At 35.4% G+C, this 16219-nt stretch overlaps 1 protein-coding gene across 10 annotated transcripts in view; it reads left to right on the top strand.

The window, feature by feature from the left end:
• The window catches only part of ADGRL3 (adhesion G protein-coupled receptor L3), an 820040-nt gene that overhangs the window by 777621 nt on the left and 26200 nt on the right, over positions 1 to 16219 (top strand). For all 10 annotated transcript variants that reach the window (XM_030313795.1, XM_030313793.1, XM_030313791.1 and 7 more), the window contains 2 exons: positions 7131 to 7256; positions 14756 to 14852. In XM_030313795.1, the coding sequence (XP_030169655.1) occupies positions 7131 to 7256; positions 14756 to 14852 (223 nt within the window). The remainder of the gene's footprint in view (positions 1 to 7130; positions 7257 to 14755; positions 14853 to 16219) is intronic.

Genomic DNA, 16219 nt, shown 5'->3' with positions numbered 1-16219 from the left:
TGCTGAACAATATTCCGTTGTTTGTATGTACCACATCATCTTTATCTATTCACCCGTTGATGAACACTTAGGTTGTTTACGTGTCTTGGCTATTGTGAATAATGCCACAATCAACATGGGAGTGTAGATATCTCTTTGAGATCCTGATTTTATTTCCTGTGGATATATACCCAGAAGTGAGATTGCTGGATCATATGCTGGTTCTGTTTTTATTTTTTTAATTTTTTAAATATGTGAAATTTATTGTCAAATTAGTTTCCATACAACACCCAGTGCTCATCCCAACAGGTGCCCTCCTCAATACCCACCACCCACCCTCCCCTCCCTCCCACCCCCCATCAGCCCTCAGTTTGCTCTCAGTTTTTAAGAGTCTCTTATGCTTTGGCTCTCTCCCACTCTAACCTCTTTTTTTTTTTCCTTTCCCCTCCCCCATGGGTTTCTGTTAAGTTTCTCAGGATCCACCTAAGACTGAACACATATGGTATCTGTCTTTCTCTGTATGGCTTATTTCACTTAGCATCACACTCTCCAGTTCCATCCACGTTGCTACAAAGGGCCATATTTCATTCTTTCTCATTGCCACCTAGTACTCCATTGTGTATATAAACCACAATTTCTGTATCCATTCATCAGTTGATGGGCATTTAGGCTCTTTCCATAATTTGGCTATTGTTGAAAGTGCTGCTATAAACATTGGGGTACAAGTGCCCCTATGCATCAGCACTCCTGTATCCCTTGGGTCAATTCCTAGCAGTGCTACTGCTGGGTCATAGGGTAGGTCTGTTTTTAATTTTCTGAGGAAGCTCCACACTGTTTTCCAGAGTGGCTGCACCAATTTGCATTCCCACCAACAGTGCAAGAGGGTTCCCGTTTCTCCACATCCTCGCCAGCATCTATAGTCTCCTGATTTGTTCATTTTGGCCACTCTGACTGGCGTGAGGTGATATCTGAGTGTGGTTTTCATTTGTATTTCCCTGATAAGGAGCGACGTTGAGCATCTTTTCATCTGCCTGTCGGCCATCTGGATGTCTTCTTTAGAGAAGTGTCTATTCATGTTTTCTGCCCATTTCTTCACTGGATTATTTGTTTTTTGGGTGTGGAGTTTGGTGAGCTCCTTATAGATTTTGGATACTAACCCTTTGTTTGATATGTCATTTGCAAATATCTTTTCCCATTCCGTTGGTTGCCTTTTAGTTTTGTTGATTGTTTCCTTTGCTCTGTATAAGCTTTTTATCTTCATGAGGTCCCAATAGTTCATTTTTGCTTTTAATTCCCTTGCCTTTGGGGATGTGTCAAGTAAGAAATTGCTACGGCTGAGGTCAGAGAGGTCTTTTCCTGTTTTCTCCTCTAGGGTTTTGATGGTTTCCTGTCTCACATTTAGGTCCTTTATCCATTTTTAGTTTATTTTTGTGAATAGTGTGAGAAAGTGGTCTAGTTTCAACTTCTGCATGTTGCTGTCCAGTTCTCCCAGCACCATTTGTTAAAGAGACTGTCTTTTTTCCATTGGATGTTCTTTCCTGCTTTGTCAAAGATGAGTTGGCCATACTTTTGTGGGTCTAATTCTGGGGTTTCTATTCTATTCCATTGGTCTATGTGCCTGTTTTTGTGCCAATACCATGCTGTCTTGATGATGACAGCTTTGTAGTAGAGGCTAAAGTCTGGGATTGTGATGCCTCCTGATTTGGTCTACTTCTTCAGAATTACTTGGGTTATTCGGGGCCTTTTGTGGTTCCATATGAATTTTAGGATTGCTTGTTCTAGCTTCAAGAAGAATGCTGGTGCAATTTTGATTGGGATTGCATTGAATGTGTAAGATAGCTTTGGGTAGTATTGACATTTTGACAATATTTATTCTTCCAACCCATGAGCACGGAATGTTTTTCCATTTCTTTATATCTTCTTCAATTTCCTTCATAAGCTTTCTATAGTTTTCAGCATACAGATCTTTTACATCTTTGGTTAGATTTATTCCTAGGTATTTTATGCTTCTGGGTGCAATTGTGAATGGGATCAGTTTCTTTATTTGTCTTTCTGTTGCTTCATTATTAGTGTATAAGAATGCAACTGATTTCTGTACATTGATTTTGTATCCTGCAACTTTGCTGAATTCATGTATCAGTTCTAGCAGACTTTTGGTGGAGTCTATCGGATTTTCCATGTATAATACCATGTCATCTGCAAAAAGCGAAAGCTTGACTTCATCTTTGCCAATTTTGATGCCTTTGATTTCCTTTTGTTGTCTGATTGCTGATGCTAGAACTTCCAATACTATGTTAAACGACAGTGGTGAGAATGGACATCCCTGTCGTGTTCCTGATCTCAGGGGAAAAGCTCTCAGTTTTTCCCCATTGAGGATGATGTTAGCTGTGGGCTTTTCATAAATGGCTTTTATGATGTTTAAGTATGTTCCTTCTATCCCAACTTTCTCGAGGGTTTCTATTAAGAAAGGATGCTGAATTTTGTCAAATGCTTTTTCTGCATTGATTGCTGGTTCTGTTTTTAATTTTATAAGGAAACTCCATACTCTTTCCCATAATGGCTGTACCAATTTACAATCCCACCAACAGTGCACAGGGAATCTCTTCTGTCCACATCCTCACCAATACTTACTATCTCTTGTCTTCTTTTCTTTTTCTCTTGTCTTCTTGATGATAGCCATTCTAACAGGTGTGAAGAATATCTCATTGTGGTTTTGATTTGCATTTCCTTGAGCAGTGCTGTTGAGCATCTTTTCATGTGGGTCATTTGTATGTCTTCTTAAGAAAAATGTCTATTCATTTACTCTCTTCATTTTTTTAAATGTTTATATATATATATATATATATATATATATAGAGAGAGAGAGAGAGAGAGAGAGAGAGAGAGAGAGAGAAAGAGAGAGAGAGAGAGAGAGAGAGAGAGAGAGAGAGAGAGAGAGAGGGTGAGCAGGGGGGATTCAGAGAGAGAGGGAGAATCCCACGCAGGCTCTGCACTGTCAGTGTGGAGACCAACGTAGGGCTCAATCTCACCGTGAAAGGATCACCTGAGCTGAAATCAAGAGTCAAGGTTTAACTGACTGAGCCACCCAAGTGCTCCTCTTCTGTTCATTTTTAATTAGATTGTTTGGTGTTTTGCCATTGTGTGTTACAGGTTCTTGATATATTTTGGATTTGAACCCCTTAGAGAAATAGGATTTGCAAATATTTTCCTCTTTTCTGTAGAGTGCCCTTTCATTTTGTTGATCTTTTTTTTTTTTTTCTGCTATGCAGAAGCTTTTTAGTTTGATGTAGTCCCACTTATTTTTGCTCCGTTGCTTGTTCTTTTGATGTCATGTCCAAGAAATCATTGCCAGCACCAATTTCCAGGAACTTCTCTATTTTCTTTTAGGAATTTTATGGTTACAGGTCATATGTTTAAGTCCTTAATTTACTTTGAGTTAAATTTTGTGAGTGGTGTAAGATAGGGCCCAGTTTCATTCTTCTGCATGTTTAGTTTTCCCTAAACTATATATTGGAGAGTTTGTCTTTTTCCCCACCAAATATTCTTGGCTTCATTGTAAAATATTAGTTGACAGTAAATGCAAGCATTTATTTTAGGGCTAATTCTGGTCTCTTGGCTTATACCAACACCATACTGTATTGATTACTGTAGCTTTGTAATATAGCTTGAGGCAAGAAATGTGATGCCTCCAGCTATGTTCTTTCTCAGAATTACTTTCTGTGTGTGTGTGTGTGTGTGTGTGTGTGTGTGTGTGTGTGGTTCTGTACACATTTTAGAATTGTTTTTATCTGTATCTGTGAAAAAAAACATTGGAATTTGGAGAGATTGCGTTGAACCTATAGAGGTCTTTGGGTAGTATGGACATTTTAACAATCTTAATTCTCTTAAGAAGTTTCTCTTAAGCCATTTGATTGAATTCAATAATATACCCATACTGATGTAGTTGTCATATGCTTTGATAGAGAAATATGAAATATTCCATTGTTGAAATATTTTGGCTTATAGGGTTATTTGTTGATTGATTCAACTCATTAACAAAAATCAAACTTTGATTTATCAGTCCTATTCTAAGTGTGGATTGCATGATATTACTGATACCAGTAATACTGGAGACATTAAAGTTGTTACTTTTTCTTTTGTTATACACTCAATTATGTGATAAATCTCAGAGCGTATATCATATTACATTATTTCTGATCTGAGAGTATATTGGTAAGATATAGTTTCTTTCCCATCTTCTTTATCCTAGAACAATATTAGTAAAATAAGATATATTGATTGGGATAAGAGGAATATCATGTGAATTAGTGGATTAGAATATGGATATCGAACAATCAAATAATTTTTATTTTAATCTAAAGGAAAATATGTCATAGAAACAGCCCATGTTATTTTATTTTTTCTCTTTTTAAAACACATGCTTAGTGTTTCAAATCTAATAGCAGAAAAATAAAGTCAAGTCAGTAAAGATTCAGTAAGTATTATACCTGAATATGGAACTTGACATCACTAGATATCTTGATTTGCTGGTTATTTATATAATCAGTTCAGAACATATAACCTTTGTTGAAAAATATAAATAGTTCATGATGAATTCCTACGGCTTATATACTGTTGCTGCCTTTGTACCAGGAAAGGGAGTGGTTCCTTTCTCTCTTTCTTTCTCTACCTCTATCTCCTAAAATATTTGTTTAGATTTAAATCACTTCATTAAAAAACACTTTCTTTTCTAAAAAGAAAAATATGCTTGTTGAGTACTTTAGGAAAAACAAAGTGGGATGTAGGTTATGATCAAAATTTAGGTTCTTGGAGATACTTTATTAACTCAGGACTAATATTAAACTATAATTGATATTGCTTACCTTTGGGTGGAGATTATTTTAAGTTTCTCAAATTCTAACTAAAGCATCTGCCCTTATTTTTTCTAGATACAGAGAAAGGGATAATTTAATAGATTACTTTAATAATAATGTTAATATACTAATATTAGAAATGTGGCCTCTTAGAAGGAACTTTCTGATCGTAAAGCACCTATGAGAAGTGGATTTTTTCACATAACATATATTGCTTAATCTTTTCAGTCTTTCAGTTTATTTTCATTTCTTACCTTTTTCAGTGCTCTTATCTGTTCAATGTAGGTAATAATTATTCCCCAGAGTCATTTTGAGGGCGGGACCTAGCACAATTTCTAGTAAATAGCAATTAAAAATCAGAAGCTTATTGGGGCACCTGGGTGCTCCAACTCTTGATTTCAGCTCAGATCATGATCCCATGGACATGGGATCAAGCCCCATGTGTGATTCTGCACTGAGTGTGGAGCCTGCTTAAGATTCTCTCTCTCTCTCTCTCTCTCTCTCTCTCTCTCTCTCTCTCTCTCTCTCTCTCTCTCTCTCTCTCTCTCTCTCTCTCTTCATACCTCCCTCTCTCTGCCCCTCTGCCCCACTGATGCACTCTCTCTCTCTCTCTGTCTCTCTCTAAAATAAAATTTTAAAAAAATTAGAAGCTTCTTCATTCCATACTCCCCAGTTCACATATATCTTGGATACACACACAAGTGGGTACAGACATTTCTTTTAAAAAGTAATAAAATATGAATTGGCTTTTAAACACTGAATAAAACGAATCATTTCTAATTAATCATAAATGTAGCATAGAAGAGATTGAAAAACATATCAATATAATTTCAAGTATATTAAAGAATGTAATGTTGGCATCCCGGGTCAGAGAAAGTCCTCAAAGTTGCTCACACTGTTCACAACACCTGGAATGCCTTTGTCTCTCTTGTCTGTCCTTTCTTTCAACCTCGTCCAACCTGACAGATTCCAACTTGTCTTTTGAAGGTTCTCTCAAAAGTCCTCTTCTCTGAGAAGTCTTCCTTGGGGCTCCGACCTACTGTCAGCAGGCACTTCTCCTCCATGCTTTGATTCACCTGTCTCCATATTGTTGTTCTGGTCACAGAATAAACATTTAATACATGTGAATTCTTCAAACAATTCTGAATCTATTCTATCTCTGATTCTGCTATATCTTTCATAGAAGGAGCTTTCCAATATTAAGATGTAATGTTTCAGTTTTGAATGCTAATATTAATGTCTGATCCACATTCCTTTTTTTTTTTTTTGCTTTTGCTTCTAAATAACATCCCTTAGAAAAGTGTATAACGTCGCTTTAAATAAAATTACATTGGAATATGACATTGTCATAAATTATGGAATGGATGAACTCATGTGAATTCAATAGATAAAGAGCTAAGAATAACTATATATACAGCATTATTTCATAATGAATGCAAATTTGGAATGTAGAACCAATAAAATGTCCCAGAATGTGTTTTTAGTTGATGAACACAGAGTAAGGGAGTATTTTTGTTGTAGATAGTGGAAGGATGATTTAGGGCAGTTACTGTTTTATTTTTGTATGTCTTGTTTAATTAAATAGGCAGTAATAAAAATTTTAAACATGATAAAAGTTTTCCCAGAAACTGTTGATAGGTCTTCCTGCTGGAAAACATCCACTAAAAAATGTTTATCTCCTGTTTTTCCTATGATTTTATACTACAAGCAGGATTAAGAATTTAATAAAGAAGAGCAAACTGTAATTATTCAGGAGAACTATTATGAGGGCATAAATTTAAATTATTTTGAATTTTATATTCTAAAGTTTATAAATTTGACCTCTTTTAAGAGAAATGAAAGAAACAAGGAAATTCCTTTCTCCTGTGTTTAGGCATTCCTTTCCTCTCTCCCTCTGTCCCTCCCCTCTTCTCTCTGTAGCTTTTTCATTCAGTTTCTCTTTAAAGAACAATTGCACCAATAGGCTACTTCAAATCAAATTTATGAAGCTAAAAATAGGGTCGTAAAAAGTCTTACATTTTTATTCTTCGAACTAAGAGGTAGTATCATTATGGCATGATTGGGCATGTGCGTGTGCATGAGTACATGTTTTAAAAGGCTCCAGTTATGCAAAATTTCAAGCTTGATGACTTGAGTATCATTTTATATTGGAAAATATATGCTGAACAGACTTTCTTGTATCTGAAAGGGCAAGGAAATAATTATATTAATTATCTAAAAATAAAACATACATTTTATACCACAGTTCCCAGCTGAAATGAATTACTTGCTAACAGAAGTTAATGTTTAATTGGCTAGGTACGAAAAGAGTATGGGAAATGCCTGCGGACGCATTGTTGTAGTGGCAAAAGTACAGAGAGTTCCATTGGCTCAGGGAAAACATCTGGTTCTCGAACTCCTGGACGCTACTCCACGGGCTCACAGGTAACTAGCATTTGTTAATTAAAATGAGATATCTCTTACCTATATTCTGTTACACGTTGCTGTCCTCGATCAGAACTATCTTCTATCCCAAGTGTTTAACACATCCAGTTTGTTGTTGTTGCTGTTGCTCTTGTTTTAGTGTCTCACACAAGAACAATTATGACAAAAATTTAAGAAGCCGCATTGCAATAAAATTATGAAACTTAGGGTCTCAGTTTGCATGATAATTAATGATTTTAGATTATTCCTAGTTGAATGAATATAGATGGTGAGGAAAGGAATTTGGCACTTTCCCCAAAATTCTAAGAAAGGGACATTTTATATATATGATTCTTAAGTGAATTACCTCTTTTAACCAGGAGAGTAATTCTCTATCACATACTGAAAATATGTACTTATTAAGTGGTATGTTTAGTAAAAACAGCCCTAATTCATATTGTATTTATCATGTGGTGATAAGTTGAATACAGTTCAAAGCTGTGAAGGATACATTAACAGCAGCATTGGCTTAACTGCTCTACCTGTTGCTCTTGGCCGTCCAGCACTCCAGGTAGCAGCTGCATTGACTGTCACCTGGGAAGCTGTAAACTTTTGAGTAACCTGACTGACATTTTTCCCATGCCACAATTTGAGTCCAAAGATTATTATATAGAAATTTCAGCAACTCCAGGATGCTAAAATGAGCCAATCAAATAAGACAGGATTGGGGTGCTTTGCTGGCTCAGTCAGTAAAGCATGAAACTCTTGATCACAGGATTGTGAGTTCAAGTCCCACACTGGGCATGTAGCCTAACTAAATAAAATGATAAAAAATAAAAAAAAAATAAAATAAATGCCAAGATTATGTGGGCCATGGGTGAGTTTGAGCTCAGACTAGCAGACTAATATTTTGGAGATTTCCTGATCCAGTGGGAAAAGCAATCATGTTTTCAGGGTTGTCAATTTATTTATTTTTTTTTCTAGAGAAGGCTTAAATTTAAATTGATAAAGTTGTAAATCAGGAACTTAGTTTTTCTTAACCCTTTCAGCTCAACCTGTGGATCTTAATTTTTTTGTAAATTTGGTAATTTTATATGAAATAAGAAAGATCACTTTAGGTGTTCTTCGTTTAATGCTTGATTGTCTTGTAAACTTAACAGATTAAATTTACCAACAATTCCATTTTTGTGCTTAGAAAATTAAATATCTTACTTATAAATGAAAGATAATGCACAATATTTTCATAAAGAAATACTTTCTTCAAACTGATGGAGTTCTCTTTTATGAGTAAAACCATATATTTAATATCAATCTAACATTTGTAACTAAACATTTAAAAGTAACGTGTAACTGTCAAACCTACTCAACTATTAACACTTAAATTAATAACCACAAATTATCATAATGATCGTGAAGCCTCTCCCTACATATAATACACAATCATTAACAGTTTGAATTTTTTTTTATTTCTATACCTTACTGAGGTTACAAAGTTGCATATTTGGGGGAAACAGATGTATCAATTTAGGTGGGCTGAGATTTCTGAGTGTAGGACTACTAAATACATCAGCCAATTAGAAATCTGAAGTCTCCGGGCACTTGGGTGGCTCAGTCAGTTAAGCGTCCAACTCTTTATTTTGGCTCAGGTCATGATCTCATGGTTTGTGAAATCAAGCACTGCATTGGGCTCTATCCATGCTGTCAGTGTGGAGCTTGCTCGGGATTGTCTCTCTCTCTAGCTCTCCCTCTCTCTCTCTCTCTCTCTCTCTCTCTCTCTGCCCCTCCCCCACTCACTCCCTCTCTCTATCAAAATAAATAAATAAATATTTAATAATCTGAGGTCTCACATAATTTTAGGGGTACACGTGGATGATGCTTCTAGCATGAGGCTCTTCTCCACACCTTTACTTTCACACCAATAATCCTTACCTCCCTTTTTGTAATAATCTTCTCCACAACTTTGAAATTGACATTGCTTAGATCCTGTGTGCCATCTAGCTTGATTAGTTCCTACATGCTTTTCATATAACTCAGTTCATCAGCCACCATCTTGTGACATTTGACAAATGTCACTAATGAAACAATCCAACTTGAAAGTTTCACGTATTATGTTACAACAGAGTTGTGTAATGTTTAGCAATACTTTTAAGGTGAAAGAGCAATGCAGGTTAACAGAATAACCATAAATTTGCTGTGTGGTAGCCCATGGTTAGAAGTCTCGCCTTGGCATGTATCGTCCATGACCAAAAACAAGTTACTAATGTCACTGACCCTCAGTTTTTTCATCTATAAAGCGGTGGTAATAATACTTATTTGTTACGTTGTTAGGAAGATTGAGGTAATGTATTCAAAACACTTAAATTGTGAGTACTCAACAAATCGGAGCAGCTATCCCTTATTAGTGTCATTATTACAGAATAGAATATCAGATATATATTTCAAAGCTGTATCATATTTTTTCTTCACTATTATATTTCTGATATCACAATTCTAGTCCTCCAAAAGAAAAAACCTTACATTGTTTCCTTATGCTGACTATAATACTAATTCTGATTAACTGACCATCCAACCCTACATAAGGTAATAGTTATTTAAATCATCTTTTCAGGTAAAAATGATAAATGTATTTCATATAAACTGTGACCTTCCATAGTCTAAACTACTCATTGGTATTTAGGTAAAATCTTGGGACTACGGATGCCTTATCCATGTCAGAAAACTTGTAAAATAGCAATCCCTATATCTATGTATGTATGTGTATATATATATATATATATATATATATATATATATATATAATTTTTTTACTAAAAAATATTGAATGTCCTGTATTTAATGGCAGGACAATCTTCTAAGCTCTCAAGTTACAGTGGTTAAAAGACAAATACCTTCCCCTGTGATCTAGAGCTTTCATTCTAATTGTGGAAGATAGAAAACTTATTAAAAAATAAACCAACAGAAAATACCAGATTATAAAAGCTGGTAGAGAGCCAAGTATGGTGATTTGATACAGAAATTCCAGGTGGCTACTTGGATTAAGTGCTGGAAAAAGACTATTTTGGAGGATGATATTGACACCAAGATTCTGAATGACAGGAAGGAAATTCAGGGGAAGAGAATTCCAGGTGAGAGAACATCTAATGCAAAGCCCTTAAGGTAGAGGAGACAGGCAAACTCAGGAATGGAAAGAATGTCATTGACTAAATTGGGTGAAAGTGAATAGGAGATGAGTCAAAGGAGAAGGCTAGACATGGTTCAGTAATCGTTTGTAAGAGTACGAAAATTTAGATTTTATTTTGAATACTTTAGAAAGCCAATGAGATGATTTAGAACAGGAAGTGGCAGGAGATCATCCACGTATGACAAAGATCACGTGGCTTCCATGTAGGTAGTGGAGGGACATTGACTGGCAAGACTAAAAAGTGAAAGCCCTCTCTACCTGTTGCTCCCCCTACCTACACGTTGCTAATAAACACTTAAAAAAGCTCTGTAGTACCCAAATCACACAAACAGATATTCACAGCCATATGTATAGAATTGGTTTGTGTTTGTATGTGTTTATAAAAACTATGGACTAAGGTATTATCCTTCATCTTTGACCTTTCTTTAATCTGTCATTTGTTTTCTATTTGTTTTGACTTTTTAGGTATATTTATATTTATCACATGAATTTGAAACATAAACCGTGTATGTAATGTCTATTAAATTATGAAGCATCGTAATAAAATGAATACCTGTGAACATCCAACTCAGAAATTGACATTTTCCATGTATGTTGCCTTCTTGAAACCTCTTTTGAATTAGTTCCTGTGCCTCCAACCAGAGAAGACTTCTGTTCTTCATTTCCTTGATGTATTCTAATAGTTTTTCCCCCTCCAAAAAAGATGTTTGGTGTTACTTTTTAAAATCTTTTTTCTAAGTGGTATATTACTATATGTTGTCTTCTGTGACTTGCTCTTTTCACCCCCACATTATCCTAGTTCATTCCATAAACATTTAAGTGTTGTCTCTGTGCTATATAATGTATACTTTTCCTCTGCCTACAATATTTCACCTTTTTCTCCTAGATCAGGAGCCAGTTGAATGGATTCAAATGTTGGTTTTGTCATTTATTAGGCCTGTGACATTGGACATGCTAATTAAATTCTGAACCTCAATTTCCTAATCACTAAGAGTACTTGCCTCAAGGAACTCTTGTGTGATTTCAATGAGTGAATAAATGAAAAACACATGGTATATAACCTAGAATTCTAGGTTCTAATTCTAATTCCATAGAATTAATTAAAATACATATTTTACATATAAATACATATTTTACATATACATACATATTTTACATATACATACATATAATCTTTATCTTGTACCACATAGTATTTCAGGGTGGTGATACATCAATAAAACAAAAAAAAAAGACACAATTTCTGTTTTTTGATAGTCTCAGATCTAATTCAGACATTCGATGTTAAATATTGGACATTACATATAAATATAAGAAATAAATACATTGTAGTTATAGGTCATGTTGTATAACATAATAATGACTATGGGGGGGGGAAAGCAGGGCTAGGTGGGTGGAATACAATTCTAAATAGGATGATCAAGTTAGGTCCATTCAAGGAGAAAATATTTGAGCAAAAATTTAAAGAGAAGAAGGAGTTATCCATACGTGTATCTGGGGGAAGAACACTTCAGGCCGAGGAAGCAATTGTACCAAGCCTGAGGCAGAAGCATACTTAGCTTGTTAAGGAATGGCAAGAGAACCACTGTGGGTACTCAGGTTGGGGAGACTAACAGAAGCTGAGATAATGGGGTAGCTCATACAAATGTCGCCTAACAACAATCATAACTTCATCAAATCTGTTAAGAAATCACTTCTTCAGTGCAGTGCTCACAGACTTCCCAGCCAAGGATGTATCCTCTCATGTGCACTGAAACATTTTGTTTAATTATGTAGTATAATAAACATTAAAGAGTATACAAAAGATAAGTGTATGCACAGTGATTTAGTACCTCTCCCCAGGTTAAATATCAGAATGTTGTTCGGGGCGCCTGGGTGGCGCAGTCGGTTAAGCGTCCGACTTCAGCCAGGTCACGATCTCGCGGTCCGTGAGTTCGAGCCCCGCGTCAGGCTCTGGGCTGATGGCTCGGAGCCTGGAGCCTGTTTCCGATTCTGTGTCGCCCTCTCTCTCTGCCCCTCCCCCGTTCATGCTCTGTCTCTCTCCGTCCCAAAAATAAATAAACATTGAAAAAAAAAATTAAAAAAAAAAAAAAAGAATGTTGGGAGTGCCTCAGAAACCGTTTGGACCTTCTCCGTCATGCACCTCAAACATATCCACCATCTGAATTTTTCACATATTTTGTTTTGCATGTGTGTGATACTTATTCACAGGACGTCATCCAGCACATATTCTCTTCTATTTTCTTCCTGTCCTCAGACATCTATGTTGCTGCAGAAAGCTATGTTGATTTTCTATTTTTCTTATTCTGTATCGTTCTATACATCCATTCTACTACTGACAGTCATTCGGGTTTGTAGTCTTCAGCTATAATAATTAATGGTTCTGTGGAGATTTGTGGGCCCATTGTTTACTTTGGCATTTATTTTTGTGGTAATTTGTTGTATCTATCACTTACTAACCTAGTAGTTCCACAAAGATAAAGATATTTTTTTGTTTGCCTTTTCCCTTTGTATTTTCTGGAGTAGCATTTGGTATGCAGTAGAGGGTAATTAATATTTTTAATTTTTTTTGTTGTTTATTATTTTGGGCGGGGGGGGAGAGAGAGAGACATAAAGCAAGCAGGGAAGTGGCAGAGAGAGAGGGAGACACAGAATAGGAAGCAGGCTCCAGGCTCTGAGCTCTCAGCACAGAGCCCAACGCGGGACTCTAAGTCACAAGATCATGACCTGAGCCATAGTTTGCCGCCCAACTGACTGAGCCACCCAGGTGCCCCCTAATTAATATTTTTAATTAATTAAATGACAAATAGAAACAAATGTGAGAGAATTGTCCCTAGTATTTAAGCTTGAAGTTTTAAAGTATGTTTCTATATGAGGAAAGTATGTTTCTATATGAGGATCTATAATCCTGTACCAGTTTTCTTTTTCTTTTCTTTCTTTCTTTCTTTCTTTCTTTCTTTCTTTCTTTCTTTCTTTCTTTCTTTCTCTCTTTCTGTCTTTCTGTCTTTCTCTCTCTCTTTCTCTCTCTCTTTCTCTCTCTCTCTCTTTCTCTCTCTCTCTCTCTTTCTCTCTCTCTCTTTCTCTCCTCTCTCTCTCTCTCTCTCTTTCTCTCTCTCTCTCTCTCTCTTTCTCTCTTTCTAAGTAGGCATGAGCTTGAACTCATGACCTTGAGATCAAGAGTCAAGTGCTCTACTCAGTGAGCCACTCAGGCACCTCTCTTACTCTTTTATTTACTAGTTTTGTTCTGTGTGTGTGTGTGTGTGTGTGTGTGTGTGTCTGGTGTCTATGGTGTTTCTTTGTGTGTGGTTGCTGACCTATAAAACAATATACACAATGCAGAAATGCCCCAAGATTTATAAAACCAATTGTCTAATATTTTAAGTTTAGGTACTCCTCTTATTCACGGTGTTCAAATATATTCGGAACATAACCCATTTGTGAGCTTGGTTTTACCACTACCATGACTAGGAGTAATTAATAGTTCTTAAAACTATTCATCCTTGGAAAAACTGAAAATATTTTGTTTCCTCATCACAGGATTGTTAATACTTTTTTGATCCCTAACTCAATAAAATAGCAAAACAATAAAGTAGAAAAAAATCCACCTCCCAATAATGGACAAATATTACACTGCTTCAGTTATCTGGCACTTAGAAAACTGAATTTGAGAATATAAATAATGATGTAAGAATTTTCAGTTCTCTATAAATTACCTACTGTGAAGAAATGAATAGGGTGAACTGACTTCCTTTATCTCCTTTGAGAGAAAGAAAAGTCAAAATCATATATAACCTGTGAAATTACACTGATCTTACAAAACTTATGGAAAATATTGAGTTTAGTTGCATTTTAATAATACTCTATTCTTTCCTTACTAACCTTTTTCTTTCTTGCAAGTTTCTGAATTCTTGAACTAAATCTTTTGTTAATAAAACTGACAATTTAATACATATTTAAATATCCACTCCCATAAAAGTTACAATGAAAATAATTGTTTCATTCTGGAAACTGAAATTATTAAAATTCTAACTGTCTAGAGGACACTTCCATATACCTTCAACATTTTTCAATTGGTATAGTACATTACATTTATTGCTTTTTCAGTTACAATTATTTTTGGTATAAGCATTTCGGAATACACTTAATGAGAACCAATTATTGTCATTAATTTAGTTTCTGATATTCTTATGCTACCATACTGCAAGCATGTAAAAGTTACACATTTGCCAGATGCCGGACCAAAGGTCTCGTATAACTATGACAGAAAGAAACAGAACGATTTGTGTGAAACTTCACTGCCTGGTGAGTTCATTTCCTTTTGTGCCTTTACCCCATCCAGAGCCGAATTCGTAGAATGTGGAATGACACGGTCCGAAAGCAGTCGGAGTCTTCCTTCATTACTGGAGACATAAACAGTTCAGCGTCACTCAACAGAGGTAAGTAGAAATTATTTTTCCTATTTAGTATGTTTGTGATTACTTTATGAAGTTCTTAAATGCATTGCTTTTTTTTTTTTTCTTTTTTTTTCTTTTCGGAACTTCTGGACCTTGTTCCAAGTGATAGGAATATTGCAAGGATATAAAACCTGGCTGAGTGTAACAGTGTGTTCCATTATTCATAAGCCTTTTTTTTTTTTTTTTTGAATCCTGAGTTTTCAGGAAATCTTTTCTGAAAGGAAGTTAGAAAATGAGAACTTTCCTTTTCTAGTCATCTGCCACTTTAATAACTGGTGAGCTGTCAGGCCTCATTGGAAGCAGTGAAAATGGGCAATTATGTGGCTATATAGTCTGCTAAGCATCATAGAGTTCCACATTGTCCCAGGCATAGAGCAATTTCATAGTCTTTGTGGAAGTAAAAATATACTGTCTAATACATATTTGAGACAACCTGTATATTTGGGGTAAAAATCACATCTGATCTTAGTATCTACAAACTTATCCAGCATATTTAAAGATCTAAGAGAAAAAATATATATATACATATATTATGATTTGTGTGTGTGTGTGTGTGTGTGTGTGTGTGTGTGCGTGCGCTTCTGGTTATCATGTGCCTAGGGCATCAATTTAGACTTTGAAAGTGAAGTTTCCTTAAGCTACTATTTTGTTTGTGGTTGATTTTTTTTTTATTCTTCTCTGTCTTTCCGTCTCCTTCTTTCCCTCCTTCCCTCCCTCTTATTCAGTGTATGTGTGTGTTGGGGGAGGGGGTGATTAAAATTAAATCAACTCCAGTCAAAATGAGTAAATGCTATGTTTGTCTAGAGCTAGAGGACACTGTAGACATTGCTGGGGAATACTTAGAGTATAGTTTTATCTGGAAAGGTGGAATTTGCATAAGCCTATTCCAGTCACAGTGTCCTAACAGATATTTTTGATACATATATTAAGTATATATTGAGTACACATATATTGAGTACAACATTGTTTTTTTTCCTTATCCCCGGACTAGGATTATTAGTTGGTTTTAAACCTGCTTCTGTTAGCTTTTTGTTACATTAAATGCTACTTAGAAACAAACAATTAACAATCATGGTTATGATTCAGAAAAATTTAGATCCTGGTGTGGCTCTTAATTACTTTTACTCAATTAATTTGCATCTTATTTACATAAAAGAAGTTGGGACTAATAGTGTCCAAGTTGAACCTGATACAGGGACCCATGTTATATGTAATCTTAATATGTTATTTGGGACAGTGATATAACAACTATAACCTAATAATGATATTACATTTTCTCTGTCACTTCTGCCTGAGTAGGAATAGTGAGTGCAATTATTCCTCCAAAAAATACCTTTTTGTATTTTGTT

The sequence above is a fragment of the Lynx canadensis genome, chromosome B1 (assembly GCF_007474595.2).
Source record: "Lynx canadensis isolate LIC74 chromosome B1, mLynCan4.pri.v2, whole genome shotgun sequence".
Classification (NCBI taxonomy): domain Eukaryota; kingdom Metazoa; phylum Chordata; class Mammalia; order Carnivora; family Felidae; genus Lynx; species Lynx canadensis.
Note: the sequence above shows the minus strand (reverse complement) of the source record. Positions and strands in the feature narration are given on the sequence as shown.